The sequence below is a fragment of the Pantherophis guttatus genome, chromosome 2 (genome assembly GCF_059756535.1).
Source record: "Pantherophis guttatus breed Tessera chromosome 2, ASM5975653v1, whole genome shotgun sequence".
Classification (NCBI taxonomy): domain Eukaryota; kingdom Metazoa; phylum Chordata; class Lepidosauria; order Squamata; family Colubridae; genus Pantherophis; species Pantherophis guttatus.
Window position 1 is genome coordinate 105183125 of NC_142064.1, and position 15938 is coordinate 105199062.

Sequence of the window (15938 nt, forward strand, 5' to 3'; positions counted from 1 at the left end):
CTCACGGAAAGGGCTCGCAACTTGGGCATCCTCCTGGATTCACGGCTGTCTTTAGAAGAGCACTTGACGGCCGTGACCGGGAGGATTTTTCATCAGGTTTGCCTGATCTGCCAGTTGCGTCCCTTTCTAGATCGGGACTCCCTACACACAGTCACTCATGCCCTCGTCACCTCTCGTCTGGACTATTGTAACGCTCTCTACATGGGGCTCCCCTTGAGGTGCACTCGGAGGCTCCAACTGGCGCAGAGTGCGGCTGCGCGGGTGGTTATGGGAGCAACGTGGAGCTCCCATGTAACACCTCTCCTGCGCGAGCTGCACTGGCTCCCAGTGGTCTTCTGAGTGCGCTTCAAGGTTCTGGTTATCACCTTTAAAGCGCTCCATGGCTTAGGACCTGGTTATCTACGGGACCGCCTGCTACCACCAATAGCCTCCCACGGGCCAGTACGCTCCCATAGAGAGGGGCTCCTCCGGGTGCTGTCGGCCAAACAATGTCGACTGGCGGCCCCTAGGGGGAGAGCCTTCTCTGTGGGGGCACCTACAATCTGGAACGAGCTCCCCCCGGAGATACGGAGGATCCCGGATTTGCGCACCTTCCGTCGCGCGCTTAAAACTTTTTTATTTCATCTAGCTGGCCTGGCCTAAATCTTCTCCCCTTTTAAATATAAATTTTAAATATAAATTTTAATCTGTTTAAATTATGGAGTATTTTAAATTCAGCCAAATTATTTAATTTGTTTTTAATCTATTTTAAATTTTTGTATTTCTGTGTTTTATCTTCTGGCTGTTCACCGCCCTGAGTCCTTCAGGAGAAGGGCGGTATAGAAATTTAATAAAATAAATAAATAAATAAATAAAATTGTAGTAAAGTGTCCTTGATAGAGTCAGTATATCTAAATATAATAATAAACAGTTACATCCTCCATTTTTAGATTATTTGAAAGTTTCAGTATCAGCGGTTTTCTTATTCACTGGTGATTTCCTTTTATTTTCTAGGAACTTATCTTTCAAAACATTGTTCTGGGCCAGATAAGGCACCTACATGCTCTGTGTGTCCCGAAGGTACATATATGCCCACAGAAAATTATTCACAAAAGTGTTTTGCGTGCCAACCTTGCCGCACAAGTAAGTTTAATTTTGTATATGGTTAGATTAAAAATGAGCACTAATGAACAAAGTAAGCATTAGAACTTTATGTATTTATTTGTGTACGTATAGCTGTTGGTGTGTGTATATTTTTTATTATTATTAATGTTATTCATTAGGTTTACTGTGTTTTATTATAATATCTGCATCCTTATGTTCTGTTCTGGATACAGAGTCCTGTACAATAAAACCAAATTATAAATTACATTTATACATCGGGAAAGAGAGGGGAAGGGGGAGGTTAAGGGCAGGGCTAAAGCTGGATTAAAATGACGGATAAAGATAAAGTGGTCAGGAATCATGTTTTACAACAGTCTGCTAAAAATGTTGTCAGTGTGGGCTCATTGGCACAGATTTTTGGAGGAGGAACCATTATATGGAGTTTTATGGATCTTTTTTATAAATTCAAATACGTTTTTATATTATTTATTTTATTAGATTTTATTCCACCTTTATTATTTTAAAAAATAATTCAAGGCAGTGAGCACACATAATATTCCTTCCTCCTTCTATTTTTCTCACAACAACAACCCTGTGAGGTAGGTTGGACTGAAAGAGAGTGACTGGCCAAGGTCACCCATCCATTTTTCATGTCTTAAAGTGGGATTAGAACTCATTCTGTTGGTTTCTAGGCCAACACTTTAATCACTACACCAAACTGGCTTGTAAATTTATATTTTTAATGATATGAAATGTAAGCATTAGAACTGTTTTACAAATTAAGCATTGTATACAAAAATAAAAGCCCTCCAGTTTGGTTTGATGTTCAGACTATTCTGCTATTATAAACAGCAGTATGATCTCAATAGAAATACTCAGCTTTTCCTCACTCTTCCCAGGCTTTCAGCAAATAATAAAGTTCCATTGTACCAAGTGGGAAAACACTTTGTGTGGTTGTGACAGTAATCAATATAAGACTACCAGAAATGCGGAATTCTTCTGCAAGAATTGCAGCGACTGTCATAATGGAAAAATCAGAAAAGACTGTAAGCATAAACTCAAAAAATCAATATACCAATTTAAACCTGACTCCATCTTCATTCATGTTATCTATACTAATACAATATGTTTTTATTCAGTGTATGTATTTGCTTGTTGTCAGAGCTGATCTTTTCCCATTTCCTTCTTATTTTTATCTGTGATCCAACTTTTACCACTTAACATGCATTGTATGGTACTACGTACTGAATTAAAAACAACATTTATCAGAGAAAGTTTTATAGAAAAAGATAACTTCAAAGTATGTGTAATTAGTAAGGAATGAAGGTAGAGCTATACAGAAACAAAAACAAAGCCTCTGGAAGTTCTCATGTAGCATCTGTCTGCAACCCTTTAAATCAAAGGAATCTTTTTCTGGGATCATGCTGCAGCTGTGAAATTCCGGGAGAAGATGCAGCTGATTTAAAGCATTGGAGAACTCAAGTCTTGAGGACTCCTTTATTTTCTTGGTAACAATACTACTACTACCGTCATCTTCAGGGATGCTTTTTGGCTTTGCAGTGATGAAATTCTTCGGTAGTCTTCCATCCTAGCCTGGATAACTAAGTTTTGAGTCCAAACTATGAAAGCCAAATGCTATCATTAGCTGCAGAAAAGAAGTATTCGTTTTTTCTTTCTGTTATTTTGAATATTTGTGAGGAAGACCCCTTCCCTTTTTATAATTTTTAGTACAATATCAGTTCATACTAAATTTCAGCATTCTTATATTTTCTAATTTCAGACCTTCTGTGCTTCATTATTTCTCAATGCCATTCTCATATCATTGTTAATCTTTTCCTCTGGTTTTGTCCCCATCTCATAATTAATTCTAAACTGTTTCTTCAAGTTGTCTGTCTTTTCAAACATCTTCTAGCCAGTCCCTGTATAGTACCCATCACCTTACTTCAAACTTCTTTCATCCAGAAAACAAAGAGCATGACCCCATAAATCAAAGCTATCATGATACCTATTATTATATTTTAATAGAAATATTAATATTTCTTCCACTTAATCACATGCTCCTGCTATTTTCTCCATGAAAACTATTTCCAATTTTCTTTGGAAGTTACTACTTCCCAATCTAGCCTACACCTTGTTTCTTGGTTCATGTCATGTAAATGTTAATCAGAACTGTCTGTTTAACTTTTTGGGACCATGTCAGGTTGAGTATTTATTTGGATTTTAAAGACCCCATCCAGTGGTGAAATCTAAAATTTGTTACTATCGGTTCTGTGAGCGTGGCTTGGTGGTGGTGGGTAATGTGACTGGGTGGGCGTGGCCAATTTTTTTTTTCTTTTAAAACCATTTTTACATGTACAACCATGTAAAAAATGCTTTCAAAAGGCTCTGACGATCCCAGCTGAGTTGCCTGATCGGCAGGCAACTCAGCTGGGATCGTCAGAGCTTGGATCGTCAGAGCCATTTAAAAGAAAAAAAAGGCTCTGATGATCGCGCGGCTCAGCTGGGTATGGGGGGGCGGGGGCAGGGATTTTTCTATCGGTTCTCCAAACTACCTACTCGCCTGAGCCGGTCCGAACCGGGAGCATTTCACCCCTGGCCCCATCTTATTATCACCTAATAATTATTTGCTTTTTCTGCTATATTCTAGGCACGCCTGATAGTGATACAATATGCGAATGTCACAGAGGATTTTTTCTTAAGGAAGATCAGAACAAATGTCTTCCCTGCAGCAGGTGGGGAAATGTTATTTATCTTGTAATACCTGTGGGAGTAACTCCTGGGTTAGATGTAACTGTAGGTCTTGTCTCTGCACTCTCAGCTGATTCATCCTCCTGCTTCCATGCTCATTTCCAATGGGTCTTGACTTATCATTGTGCTTCCAAGATGATCTCTGCTCTAATCCTTTGTACAGTGGAATGGATGTGTCATCATGTGCTTACCAGTTAAGAGAATAACAGAGTTGGAAAGTAGACTTTGAGGTCTTCTAGTCCAATTCTCTGCTCAAGTAGGAGTATCTATACCAGACGTGTCAAACACGCAGTCCATGGGCCAGATCTGGCCCACAATAGGCCCAGAGTTATCCTGCAGGGCCGTCTCAGACACAGTGTGGGACCAGCCTGGGCCACCCAACCACACCCACCCAGTTGGCCGTGATGACCAGGCTGCGCCCACCCTAGCCCCCCAAGGGCAAAATCCTGATATGGCCCACAATGGGATCGAGTTTGACACCCCTGCCCTATACCATTTCAGACAAGTGGTTGTCCAGTCTCTTCTGAAAAATCTCCAGAGTAGTGGTGCTAAAAATAGTTGGGGAGCTTCATGCTTCTCTGTTTTTCATCCTAATCTGTTGTTAAATTGTGAAAATGCACATTATGGAATTACTGAGTTCCAGTTTTGAATTTCCCTCCTCTGTACCGCCCAGCTGTTTCAGTTTACATTATTTACATTGTTTTATTTTACTAGGTCGGCTGTAATTTAAATTTGCCAATCCCAAAATAGGGGCAAAAGTGTGACAGAAAAGAGCCATGTATATCTTTTTGCATGCAAACAAATGTGAGACAGACACAGAGGAGTCTGAAGCCTTGACTCTACTGTTGCCAATTGCCATACACATGCCTATCCTTCCTGTCAAAAGAGGGGTTACATTTCTATAGCATAATCACTTGCAACTAGTGGGTTTTATTCTGGGTCTAGCTACACATAATGAAGGAAATATGGGTTCCTAATTCTAAATGCAAACCTGGAGAGCAATACTTGCTGATTGGGATTAGCAGTTCTGACTAGAATTCTTAGCACTTCTTAGCTCTCACACACAATCTCACACACAAATGACTCCTTACTCTTATTTTAATCTTTTTTTTCATCTAACATTTCTTTAATGGGACTCAAGCCCAAATCTTGTGGGACTGGAGAAGGATTAATTCTCTTTTGCTCTTGCTTTCAGAAACATGCGCTTGCCAAGATTATGTACATTTCCACTCTCTTTTGACATTTTAAGGGTCAATTGAATGGCTTAATTTGAGTAATTTAATTCTCCTTATTTTCTAATTCTGGGTATAGATTCAAAGGATAGTAAAATAAGAAATGCTGTTGAATGTTATCAGTAAGTACAGAAATTTCTGATTTCATCTTCTAGCTGCGATAAGGAAGATTGCAAGGAACGCTGTGGAACAGAAATGGTTAAAAGTCCATCAAATTCCACAGGTGAGATTTGAAATAAATTATTTAATATTTTAACTTGATTACCACCATGTTCTTTGTATCACATTTTCATCTTTGCTCTAATATTCTGTTTTTTCATTAACATTTATTTTTGTATCTTTTCAAATCAACAACATCCAACATGGTTTTTTTTCATTTAGAAGTCATATCTGTCCTCAGTTTCCTGACTATCATCCTCGCAGTTGGTTTTCTTGCGTTAACATTCAAAGCCATCAAGAAATATTTTCCAGAAAGACTGAACTTCTCCTCCTGTAGTAAGTATCATTAATTGCCTGTTAGGTGCAAAGTGACTGATTTCATTAAATAATTACAGATCTAAAGCAATGAATCAGAATTGGACACATTGAAAGGCTATCAACACAACTTCTTTTTTCATATTTGTCCCATTAATTTAAGATTGCAAAGACTCTGGGTTTTTGAATGAGAAATTGCAATGTGTAGTGTCATCAGATACATATTTCTATTGAACTTTAACAGGTGATTCAGACTCCAGGGAGGTAAATAAAAATATAGCTACCTGGCTAGATTCTTGTGGTATTGATGAATATATGCAAGAAAGTGAAGGTTTAATCATGAATGAAAAGGCTATTTCATAAAGTATGGGTTTTTATCTTATAGATTGTTATGGTTGCTTATGAAAGTAATAATCTGTATTTATTTAAGTACTGAAGGCACACGCTAGTTCAGTCACTGAATTCTAAGTGGCTTATATGTTAAAAATAATCATGGAAATTGGGAATAGTAACAAGAGAGCATACACAAACTGCAATGAGATTTACTATATATGCTAAAATGTTTGAGAAGGTATTTGGCAGAATTCTGATTGTCACTTCGCAGTTGGAAACCAAGTATTAAGACCATTTTTTAACTTTTCAGTATATTATTAATATTTCAAAATTTATATGTTATCGGATTTAGAGAAAGAATATGTAATTGTGCATTGTTGTGAGAGTTGATAGGAGTGACAGTTATCAAAAGAGTGAGCAGATGAGGATTGTCCATCTTTTATAAAGGACACATCCAGCCCTCTATTAAGGAAATGTGGGAGAAAATGGACAACAGATATATTGCCCTAACTTACTTTTATGGAAGGATTTGCCTTTGGAAGTACAGCCCTAATAAATATTATTACCCAAATCCCTTGAATTAACTGTCTCCTTAACTGTAAGGAGGAAAGTGACAATACATATGGCCCTGGGAGCAGTTTGTACCAGTATGTCAACCCATCATGTGCTTGGTCTATGATTTAGCATCTTCTTTGAATTTATGGACAGTAAACCATGGTTTTGACATAGCATGTTTTGTAAATTCAGCCTTTGATGACGTGTTCCACCAGTAAAATAAACATAATACTGTGTTTTATCTCTGTTAAAATCCATATCTTAGATATTAAATAATTTTAATATTAAAACACCTATTTGTTGAAAGCAGGGATGAGCCTATACAGCTGAAACTGGAAAGGTGCTTCAGATTCAGCATTCACCATGCCTTAACCTGGATTTGCATAGCATAGTCCCAGACTAACATGTTACAACCCAGCCAGTCTGATTTGCCATGTTCTATCCATACTGTTGCAACTTTGTTATCTAATCTAAGAATTTGTCTGTTAGGTATACTATATTTACAAGTAGCTACTAACATCCATTCATCTATATATATTGAGAAATGTTTACTTTTAGCATAATTTCAGCTGTTTATCTATTAGTTCAGCATCAACCTGGGTAAATAATAATCAGTTTGATGAAAATGATACACATTTTTTGTGTCTTTGGTTTTACTTTTTCAGCTTCGGGTCAACAGTCAAAAAAGCAACTTGCATCCAAGGTAAGTCTAATATTCCCCAGATATATCTCCACACAGATCAGGATTAACTTAATATTCCTATAGCCATTGTTGCAAAGTAAAATAGATTAGGAGTCCTTAGATCCTGATAAATTTATGAATAAATTATAGGTTTCTGTTTCTTAAATCACTAGCCATCAATCCTTTTTTCATATCATTGATTCATTTTTAATGAACATTCATATCCTACAGTATGTATTCTTCTTTAATGCTACCATTGGTTCAAACAACACTTATCTATAAATATGCTATCCTTCCCCTCCCCCCCAAATGATTTATATACTGAAGCATTCCAAAGTGAGAAAAGAGAGAGAGGATTGAGGGAGAAACAAGAAGAGGCAGCTTCTAAGCTTCCTTCATGATAGACAAAAACAGTGTCAAAAACAGCCATTGAATTAGGTAATACAGTAGAAGAGAAGAGAAGAGAAGAGAAGAGAAGAGAAGAGAAGAGAAGAGAAGAGAATAATAGAGTTGGAGGGACCTTGGAGGTCTTCTAGTCCAACCCCCTAGCCAGGCAGGAAACCCTACACCACTTCAGACAAATGGTTATCCAACATCTTCTTAAAAATTTCCAGTGTTGGAGTATTCGCCACTTCTGCAGGCAAGTTGTTCCACTTATTAATTGTTCTAACTGTCAGGAAATTTCTCCTTAGTTCTAAGTTGCTTCTCTCCTTGATTAGTTTCCACCCATTGCTTCTTGTTCTACCCTCAGGTGCTTTGAAGAATAGCTTGACTCTCTCTTCTTTGTGGCAACCCCTGAGATATTGGAACACTGCTATCATGTCTCCCCTAGTCCTTCTTTTCATTAACTAGACATACCCAGTTCCTGCAACTGTTCTTCATATGTTTTAGCCTCCAGTCCCCTAATCATCTTTGTTGCTCTTCTCTGCATTCTTTCTAGAGCCTTAACATCTTTTTATTGTGGCAACCAAAACTGAATGCAATATTCCAAGTGTGGCCTTACCAAGGCATTATAAAGTGGTATTAACACTTCACGTGATCTTGATTCTATTCCTCTGTTTATGCAGCTCAGAACTGTGTTGGCTATTTTGACAGCTGCTGCACATTCTTGGCTCATATCTAAATGGTTGTCCACTAGATCCCTCTCACAGTTACTACTATTGAGCAAGGTACCACATATACGGTACCTGTGCGTTTTATTTTTCTTCCCTAAATATAGAACCTTACTTTTTATTTTTATTTTTATTGAAAATTATTAAAAATTACAGAAAAAAATATAGCAATATGGATAGAATTGCAGAGAGTGATATAATACATATAGAGTTTTAAAGCATCAATTTTCGCCTAGAAATAGTACAAACCTCCATTAAACCAAATCATCAAAAAAAGGATTATCCAGAAAAAAGAATTTTTTCTGCCATGCAATATTCCTATAAATATTTACCCACAGTCACACTAAGATTATTATTTTACATTCTTCTTAAGATTTCTTTTTTGCAGCCAAGCATACCACCGATCCCAACTCATATATAGCCCCGATTCTTGTCTATCTCGCAAAAGTCCGGTAAGCTTGTCTGCCTCTACAGAGTCCATGATCTTTGCGGTTAACATAGCCTCCGATGGGATATTTTTGGATTTCCATTCTTGCGCAAACGAGATCCTGGCTGCAATGATGATGTGGAGAGCGAGATACCAATTAGATTTGTTTAAGTTCTCTGGTTTCATGCCTAGTAAAAACATTTCTGGGTTCAATTTTATCCTACATCCTATGATTTCTAAAATCCATTTTTTAATTCTGGTCCAATATTCTCTTACTCGGAGACAGGTCCACCAAATATGAAAATAACTTCCCATAGTGGCGTTACATTTCCAACAAACTGTGGAGGTTCCTGGGAACATCTTCGATAATCTAGCCAGAGGGAGGTGCCATCTATACAGCATTTTATATGTATTTTCCTTATAGGAAACCAACATTGTTAGTTTTAGGGTTTCCCCCCAAATTTCTTCCCATTTTTCAAGCTCTATTGAATATCCCAAATTTCTCCCCCAGGCAATCATTGAGTCCTTGATAACCTCCTCTCCGATCCAATCCATTAAGAGGAATTGATACAGTTTGGATAATGTACCTTGTTGGTTGGAATCTATGCCCCAAATGGAAACCAAGTAAACTTTTACGGGAAATTATATCAGAAGCTATTAGAGGTAAACTATGCCAATATTTGTCTGCTCGGGGACTTTAATGCAGTAGTAGACCCAAATTTGGATTATATACCAGAGAGAGGTAAAGCCAGGAAAAAGAGGAGGAAGCTTTTGCCAAAAATTTGTAAACAGATTAGAGAGGTAACAGGGCTGAGAGATATATGGAGGGACAGAAACCTGGGAAAGAAACAGGGTACTTATTTCTCCCCCAGACATCATTCCTGGTACAGATTATATATGGCCTGGATGACTGTAGGGTTATGTGACCAGGTGTTAGATGTGGCAATTGAAGTTAATGACTGGGCAGACCATAGCCCGTTGAAAATATTATGGAGAGGAGCCTGCAGAATAAAGAGATGGAAGATGGATGCCGAGAGACTACAGGGGATGACACAGAGCAGAACAGCACAGAAGCCAGCCCCGGTTCACCAGGAAACCATAGGCACAGGGAGCGAGGAAGAGTCGGACAAGGAGGTCTGCCGGACCGAAAAGTACCGGCAGGACTGGCGAGGCCACTGAGATGCCTGTGCGAGTTGTGGGGGACCCCATCCGTGCCAGACCTGCAAGTTCTGAGACGCCATTTGCAGGCAATGTGAGCGGAAGGGGCACATCACTAGAGTCTGCAGAGCCAAGCAGAACCCACATTACAAGCCGCGGAGCAACGCTAGCCAATCAGAGACAGCGCAGAGGACGAGAACCAATCTGAAGGGCTGCTACAGGAAGAGCGTGAAATCTGAGGATCTCGAGGCCTGCACCATTCGAATCGGCCGGACCTGCACATCCCCTGGGGAAAAGACCTACACGACGGTTGACATCGAGGGGCATGAGTGCGTAATGGAGATCGACACCGGATCCCCAATTACCATCATGTCCTAGGACAAGCTAAAGAAGGCTGTCCCCAGCATCCAGAGACGGCAACTATGGCACCAGCGGCTGGGACTGCGCGATTACCAGGGGAACTGCATCCCCGTGGAAGGAATCGGCAAGTTCCAGGTGGAGTACGGGGAATTCTGGGAGAAGCTTCCCCTCACCCTGGTCAGCAGAAAGCTCCCAAGCCTCCTGGGCATGGACTGGCTCAGAGCCCTGGGCATGGGATTCACTAGAGTCCGCAATGTGCGAAGCACCCTGAAGGACGACCTGATGCGGGAGTTCCAGGACGTGTTCGACGAGCGGCTCGGCAAGTATGTGGGGACCCCTATTTCATTCAACCTTGACCCCAATATTGCTCCCATCCGGCTGAAACCCAGGAGGCTGCCCTTCGCCCTAAAGCCCAAGATCGACGTGGAACTGGATAAATTGATAAAGCAGGTGTCGAGTCCTACCGGAGCTCGCCATCAATGGAGGGTGTGGGAGGAAAAGGAGTGGAGATAAGCAGCCGCAGCGAACACACAAATAGTTCCTGGATAGCAGCATTCAGGGCGATGATTGATGACGTTGCTGGGCCTCTCCGATTCTGCTGTCCTCGCTGCTCTGGTGCTCGCAGCTGTTACTGTTAAGGGAGTGGGGGGTGCTTGATTGATAATCACCGGATGTATGTTTAAGGGGCTGAGTTTTTGTTAAATAGCACTGTGGTGTGATTACACCCAGCGCTGACTTTGAACCAAAACACCGACTTGTACTTTACTTTTGACTGCAAGCTTATCATTGCCAAAGTAAACCCTGATTCTCTGTGCGTTACTGGTGATTATTTCCTATCGCAGTTCTGAACGAACGACAAGCCGAGAGCAGGGGGTGTTAGTGCCAGTCGATCATGCCCAATGGGAGACCCCAATTGTGACCCCCGTTAAGCCTGACGGGTCTGTGCACATTTGCGCGGACTATAAGTGTACGATCAATAAGGCTCTCCAACAGAGCGCTTACCTGGTTCCGATCGTACACCATCTGTTGCATTCCCTAGGGCCCGGCAAGATCTTCGCTAAACTCGTTCTTGCGCAGGCGTATCAGCAGTTGCTGGTAGATGGCGCTACCGCAGAGGCACAGACTATAGTAATGCATAGAGGTGCCTTCAAGTGTACCAGACTCCAATTCGGAGTCAGCATAGCTCCGGGATTGTTCCAGAGCACTATGGAGCGACTGTTACAGGGGATCCCCAGGGTGGTCCCGTATTTTGATGATGTGCTCGTCACCACAGAAGACGAACAGCAACTAGGGGAGAGGCTGAGACACATACTAGGGAAGTTCAGAAGTGCAGGACTCAGGGTCAAACGCAACAACTGCATGATCACAATCCCTTCTGTGGAATTCTTGGGGTATCGGATAGACGGAACCGGCATACACCCCACCGAGAGCAAGAATAGGGCAATCCAAGGGGCCCCCACCCCCAAAGACAAGGCGGAACTATAAGCGTTCCTGGGACTATTGAACTTTTACACAATTTTTCTAATGGACAAGGCAACAGTAGTAGAGCCCCTGCACAGACTGTTGGCCAAAAAGTCCAAATGGGTTTGGGGAAAGGCTGAGGCTGCCGCGTTTGCTGCCGTAAAGAAACTCCTGTCGGCCGAGAGTTTTCTAATTCAGTACAACTCTACACTTCCCCTAGTGCTAGTCTCTGATGCATCCCCCTTCAGCGTGGGGGCCGTCCTGAGCCATAGTCTACCGAACAGTCTAGAGGCGCCCATCGCCTACTACTCCCAGACTCTTTCGAGCGCTGAACGGAACTACAGTCAACTTGACAAGGAGGCCCTGGCAGCTGTCTCAGGAGTCAAGAAGTTCCACGAATACCTGTTCGGCAGAGACTTCAAACTCATCACAGATTATCGCCCCCTTCTGGGTCTCATAGCAGGGGACCAACCTACCCCAGCAGCCCTATCTCCCAGGATGACACGCTGGGCCATCTTCCTGGCAGCATACTCCTATCGCCTGGTACATCGACCAGGGGTGAGCATGGGCAACGCCGACACCCTCAGCCGTTGCCCGTTACTGGACAGGATAGAGGACCCCACACAGTCCTGCTGATTGACGACTTGGATTTGGAGCCCATCACTTCAGCGGAGGTGGTGATGGCTTCAACCAGAGACCACGTGATTAGGAAAGTCACGAGTTGGGTCACGAGGGGGTGGCCGGAAAAGACTGAGGGCGGGGAATTCAAACATTTCGCTAACAAAAAGGGCGAACTGACAATGCAAGGGGGGTGTCTATTGTGGGCGATCGGGTCATTGTTCCCTTGTGCCTAAGGGAAAAAGTTTTGAAACTATTGCATGAGGGGCACCCCGGGATCGTGAGGATGAAGGGGTTAGCTAGGAGTTACGTTTGGTGGCCCCTAATGGATAAGGACATCACTGAGTGGGTGGGGAAATGCCAACCCTGCCAGGAGTCTAGGCCAGATCCCTCCACAGCACCGGTCAGGGAATGGGAATGGCCCCTGGGTCCCTGGTCCAGGATACATATAGATTTCGTGGGGCCATTCCATCATCGTGGATGCTTTCTCAAAGTGGTTGGAGATCAGACTCATGAAAACCATTACCACCGACGCCGTCATTAGGGAGCTAAGGCAGTTGTTCGCCACCCAGGGCCTACCAGACACCTTAGTCTCAGACAACAAGCTCCAGTTCACGGCCACGCAGTTTGAGGGGTACCTAGCAGAGTTGGGGATCAGACACGTACTCTCCGCCCCGTTTCATCCAGCTAGCAATGGATTGGCAGAGAGATTTGTGAGAACGGCTAAGGAAGCCATCTCACGCCTAGGCCCCGGGGACTGGCAAGAACAGACAGACAAATTCTTAACGGTCCAACACGCCACACCATGCACCGCCATAGGCAGGAGCCCGGCGGAACTTCTAATGGGGAGAAAGCTCCGAGGAGTCCTAGACAGGCTACACCCCAGTTATTCCCCTGACAACTTCAGAGGAGCAGAGAAAAGGCTTAGAAAGTTCACAGTAGGGATGCCAGTGTTCGCTAGAAATTACGGGAATGGGCCCCTCTGGGAAACCGGAACAATCACAGAGGTCACCGGGCCCAAGTCTTATAGGATAGACATGGGAGATGGGAGGATTTGGCGGTGGCACATTGATCAGCTACAGAAGCGTTTAACCACCAACACAGAAGACATCTTCGACGAACCGCTCCCTAACTACCAACTGAACTCCAGACCTAACTCAAGCCCGAGTCAAGTGGAGGACTTAGTTGTCGGCCCCGAGATCCAGCGCCGTCCCATCACGGAAGATTGACCAGCCGAAGAAGTCACCGCCCACAACGAATTCTCGGAGGTTCCATTGGCGGAGCAGGGAGAAACAGGGAGTTCCTCCGACCTGCTCGACGCCACACCTTCGACTGAAGTGCGCAGGTCAACTATGGTGCGGACATGCCCTGGTCACCTGAGAGACTATGTATGCTAATGTTCACCCCAAGTGACTTCTGGGAGGGGAGGAGTGTTATGTATGTAGATTTTGGGGGGGCAGTTTGAATTAACTGACCGTCAGCTGATTGGCTGACCACCACAGCTGCAAGGTATATAAAGGGAACTGTTTCCCCTGGTCAGTTGCTGGGTTCTCACCCTACAATAAAGAGCTGTTGTCACTCACTGCCTGGCTTGCTGTGTCCTCATTCATCCAATTTAACAGATCCGCTTCTGATTAAAAATTACCGGCCGATCTCCCTGCTTAATGCCGATTACAAATTATTCTCCGCAATTTTAGCGAAGAGACTAAAATTTTTTTTGAATTAGTACATCCACAGAGACCAGAATGGCTTCCTACCTCACAGACAACTGAAAGATAATGTGAGAACTATATTGAACATATTAGAATATTATGAATGTAATTCTGACAAACAGGTGGCCCTGGTCTCCGTGGATGCCCAAAAAGCTTTTGATAGAGTGAGCTGGAACTTTCTCTTTGCACAGTTGAGCGAAATGGAATTCGGAGAAAGATTTATCAGGGCGATCTGGACAGTATACGCGAAACAAACAGCGAAAATACTTATTAATGGGGAGGAGTCCGAAAAGATTTATATAAGTAAAGATACTAGACAGGGATGCCCATTATCTCAACTTTTATTTATTTTAACCCTTGAGTCATTATTGAACGAGGTTAGACAGAACCAAGGAATTAGAGGGCTAAGGATCAGAGGGGAAGAGTTTAAGCTCCAAGCCTTTGTGGACGATTTGATATTTGTTTTGGAAGAACCTTTGGAATCGGGACCAATCTTGCTCCAGGAGTTGGAGGCTTATGGGAAAGTAGCGGGATTCAAATTAAATAAAGATAAAACCAAGATCCTAATTAAGAATATGACGAAGAATCAAAAAGTGCAATTAGAGGAAGAATTAGGGATTCAGATAGTTTAAAAACTTAAATATTTAGGCATCTGGCTTTCATCCAAATGCTCAACCATTAAAGAGGATAATTACCGGAAACTACTTGGTCAAACTAAAGAAATGTTGGAAGGATGGAAAGGATTACAGTTATCATTACTAGGTAGAATTGCAGTAGTCAAGACGTATATCTTGACTAAATGGGTTTTTCCAGTTTTATTAGATACAATTTTTTTTCAATCTTTAGATCAATGTATACGTAGATTTGTATGGCAGAACAAAAAACCAAGGATCAAATTGAAAATGCTTCAAGAATCCCTTTCCAGGGGAAGATTTGGCCTACCTAAATGGGAGTTTTACCATCAAGCAGCTGTCTTAAATTGGATCAGAGACTGGATTGCTTTGAGGAGGAGAATCCTCATTTTGGAAGGCCACAATTTGCAACAGGGGTGGCATTATTATCTGAGTCAGGAAAGGCCCCAAAACATAAATATTTTATGGATCACTTCATCTGAAAGGTTTTGATGACTATTTGGGATCGAATAAGAAATAAATATTACCTGATGACTCCGATTTGGCTTTCCCCTCTAGAGGCGATGATATACCCGACCCCTGTGCTCCAGGATCTTTGAAAGATATTCTTCAGTGGTTCTGAGAACTCATCTGCCGGTTCCTTCAGAACCTTGGGGTGTAATTCATCTGGTCCTGGTGATTTGAACCTGTCTAGGGTAGACAGGTGTTCACTTACCATTTTCTTCCCTATTTTAATTTGTGTTTCTAATCTGTTTTTTGTGGTGCTGTGTCGCATAGGATCTTTATTTCAAATGTAGACCATAATACATTGACTTAAAACTACACAGGTATAAGGATCACACATTTCCAGCTGTAAATGAAATGTAATATGACCAAGTTCATAGTGAATTGTAATGAAAAACACTATTAAGTTCTGTGAATAAAATTGTAATATTAATACTAAGCTCTGTAAGCATTAAAATGCAGTTTGCAAGATACAACCTATAATTAAAATTAATAAGCTACATTGTAAAACTAATCAGAAATGTAGCATCAGTTTAGCTGTAGTATATGGAATATTAAGAACTATGTATTACTGGTATTATCTTACAGATTGCAAACTTTGTTTTTTAAATAATTCCAGCTTTATAAGTTGTATTACAAAACAGAGGCATTTTGCATGTTATTGAGAGATTATAAGCATTTTCCAATATAACTGATTAGCATGCTCTCACAGTCTTAAGAGCATTAGTAAGATAAAAATATTATGCATGCTCTGTATAACAAGCATTGTAGCAAAATGTGCTCACTATTGCTTAGCTTTACAGTGATAGAGATGTTTCATAGAGGCATTTTCTTATGCTTTCCTCTA

General features: G+C 41.7%; 1 protein-coding gene across 2 annotated transcripts in view; it reads left to right on the forward strand.

Annotated features, from left to right (window-relative positions):
* The window catches only part of LOC117661876 (tumor necrosis factor receptor superfamily member 1A-like), a 62778-nt gene that overhangs the window by 38799 nt on the left and 8041 nt on the right, over window positions 1–15938 (forward strand). For both annotated transcript variants that reach the window (XM_087888360.1, XM_034411122.3), the window contains 6 exons: window positions 994–1122; window positions 1983–2129; window positions 3731–3815; window positions 5219–5286; window positions 5445–5558; window positions 7091–7128. In XM_087888360.1, coding sequence (XP_087744486.1) covers window positions 994–1122; window positions 1983–2129; window positions 3731–3815; window positions 5219–5286; window positions 5445–5558; window positions 7091–7128 — 581 coding nt within the window. The remainder of the gene's footprint in view (window positions 1–993; window positions 1123–1982; window positions 2130–3730; window positions 3816–5218; window positions 5287–5444; window positions 5559–7090; window positions 7129–15938) is intronic.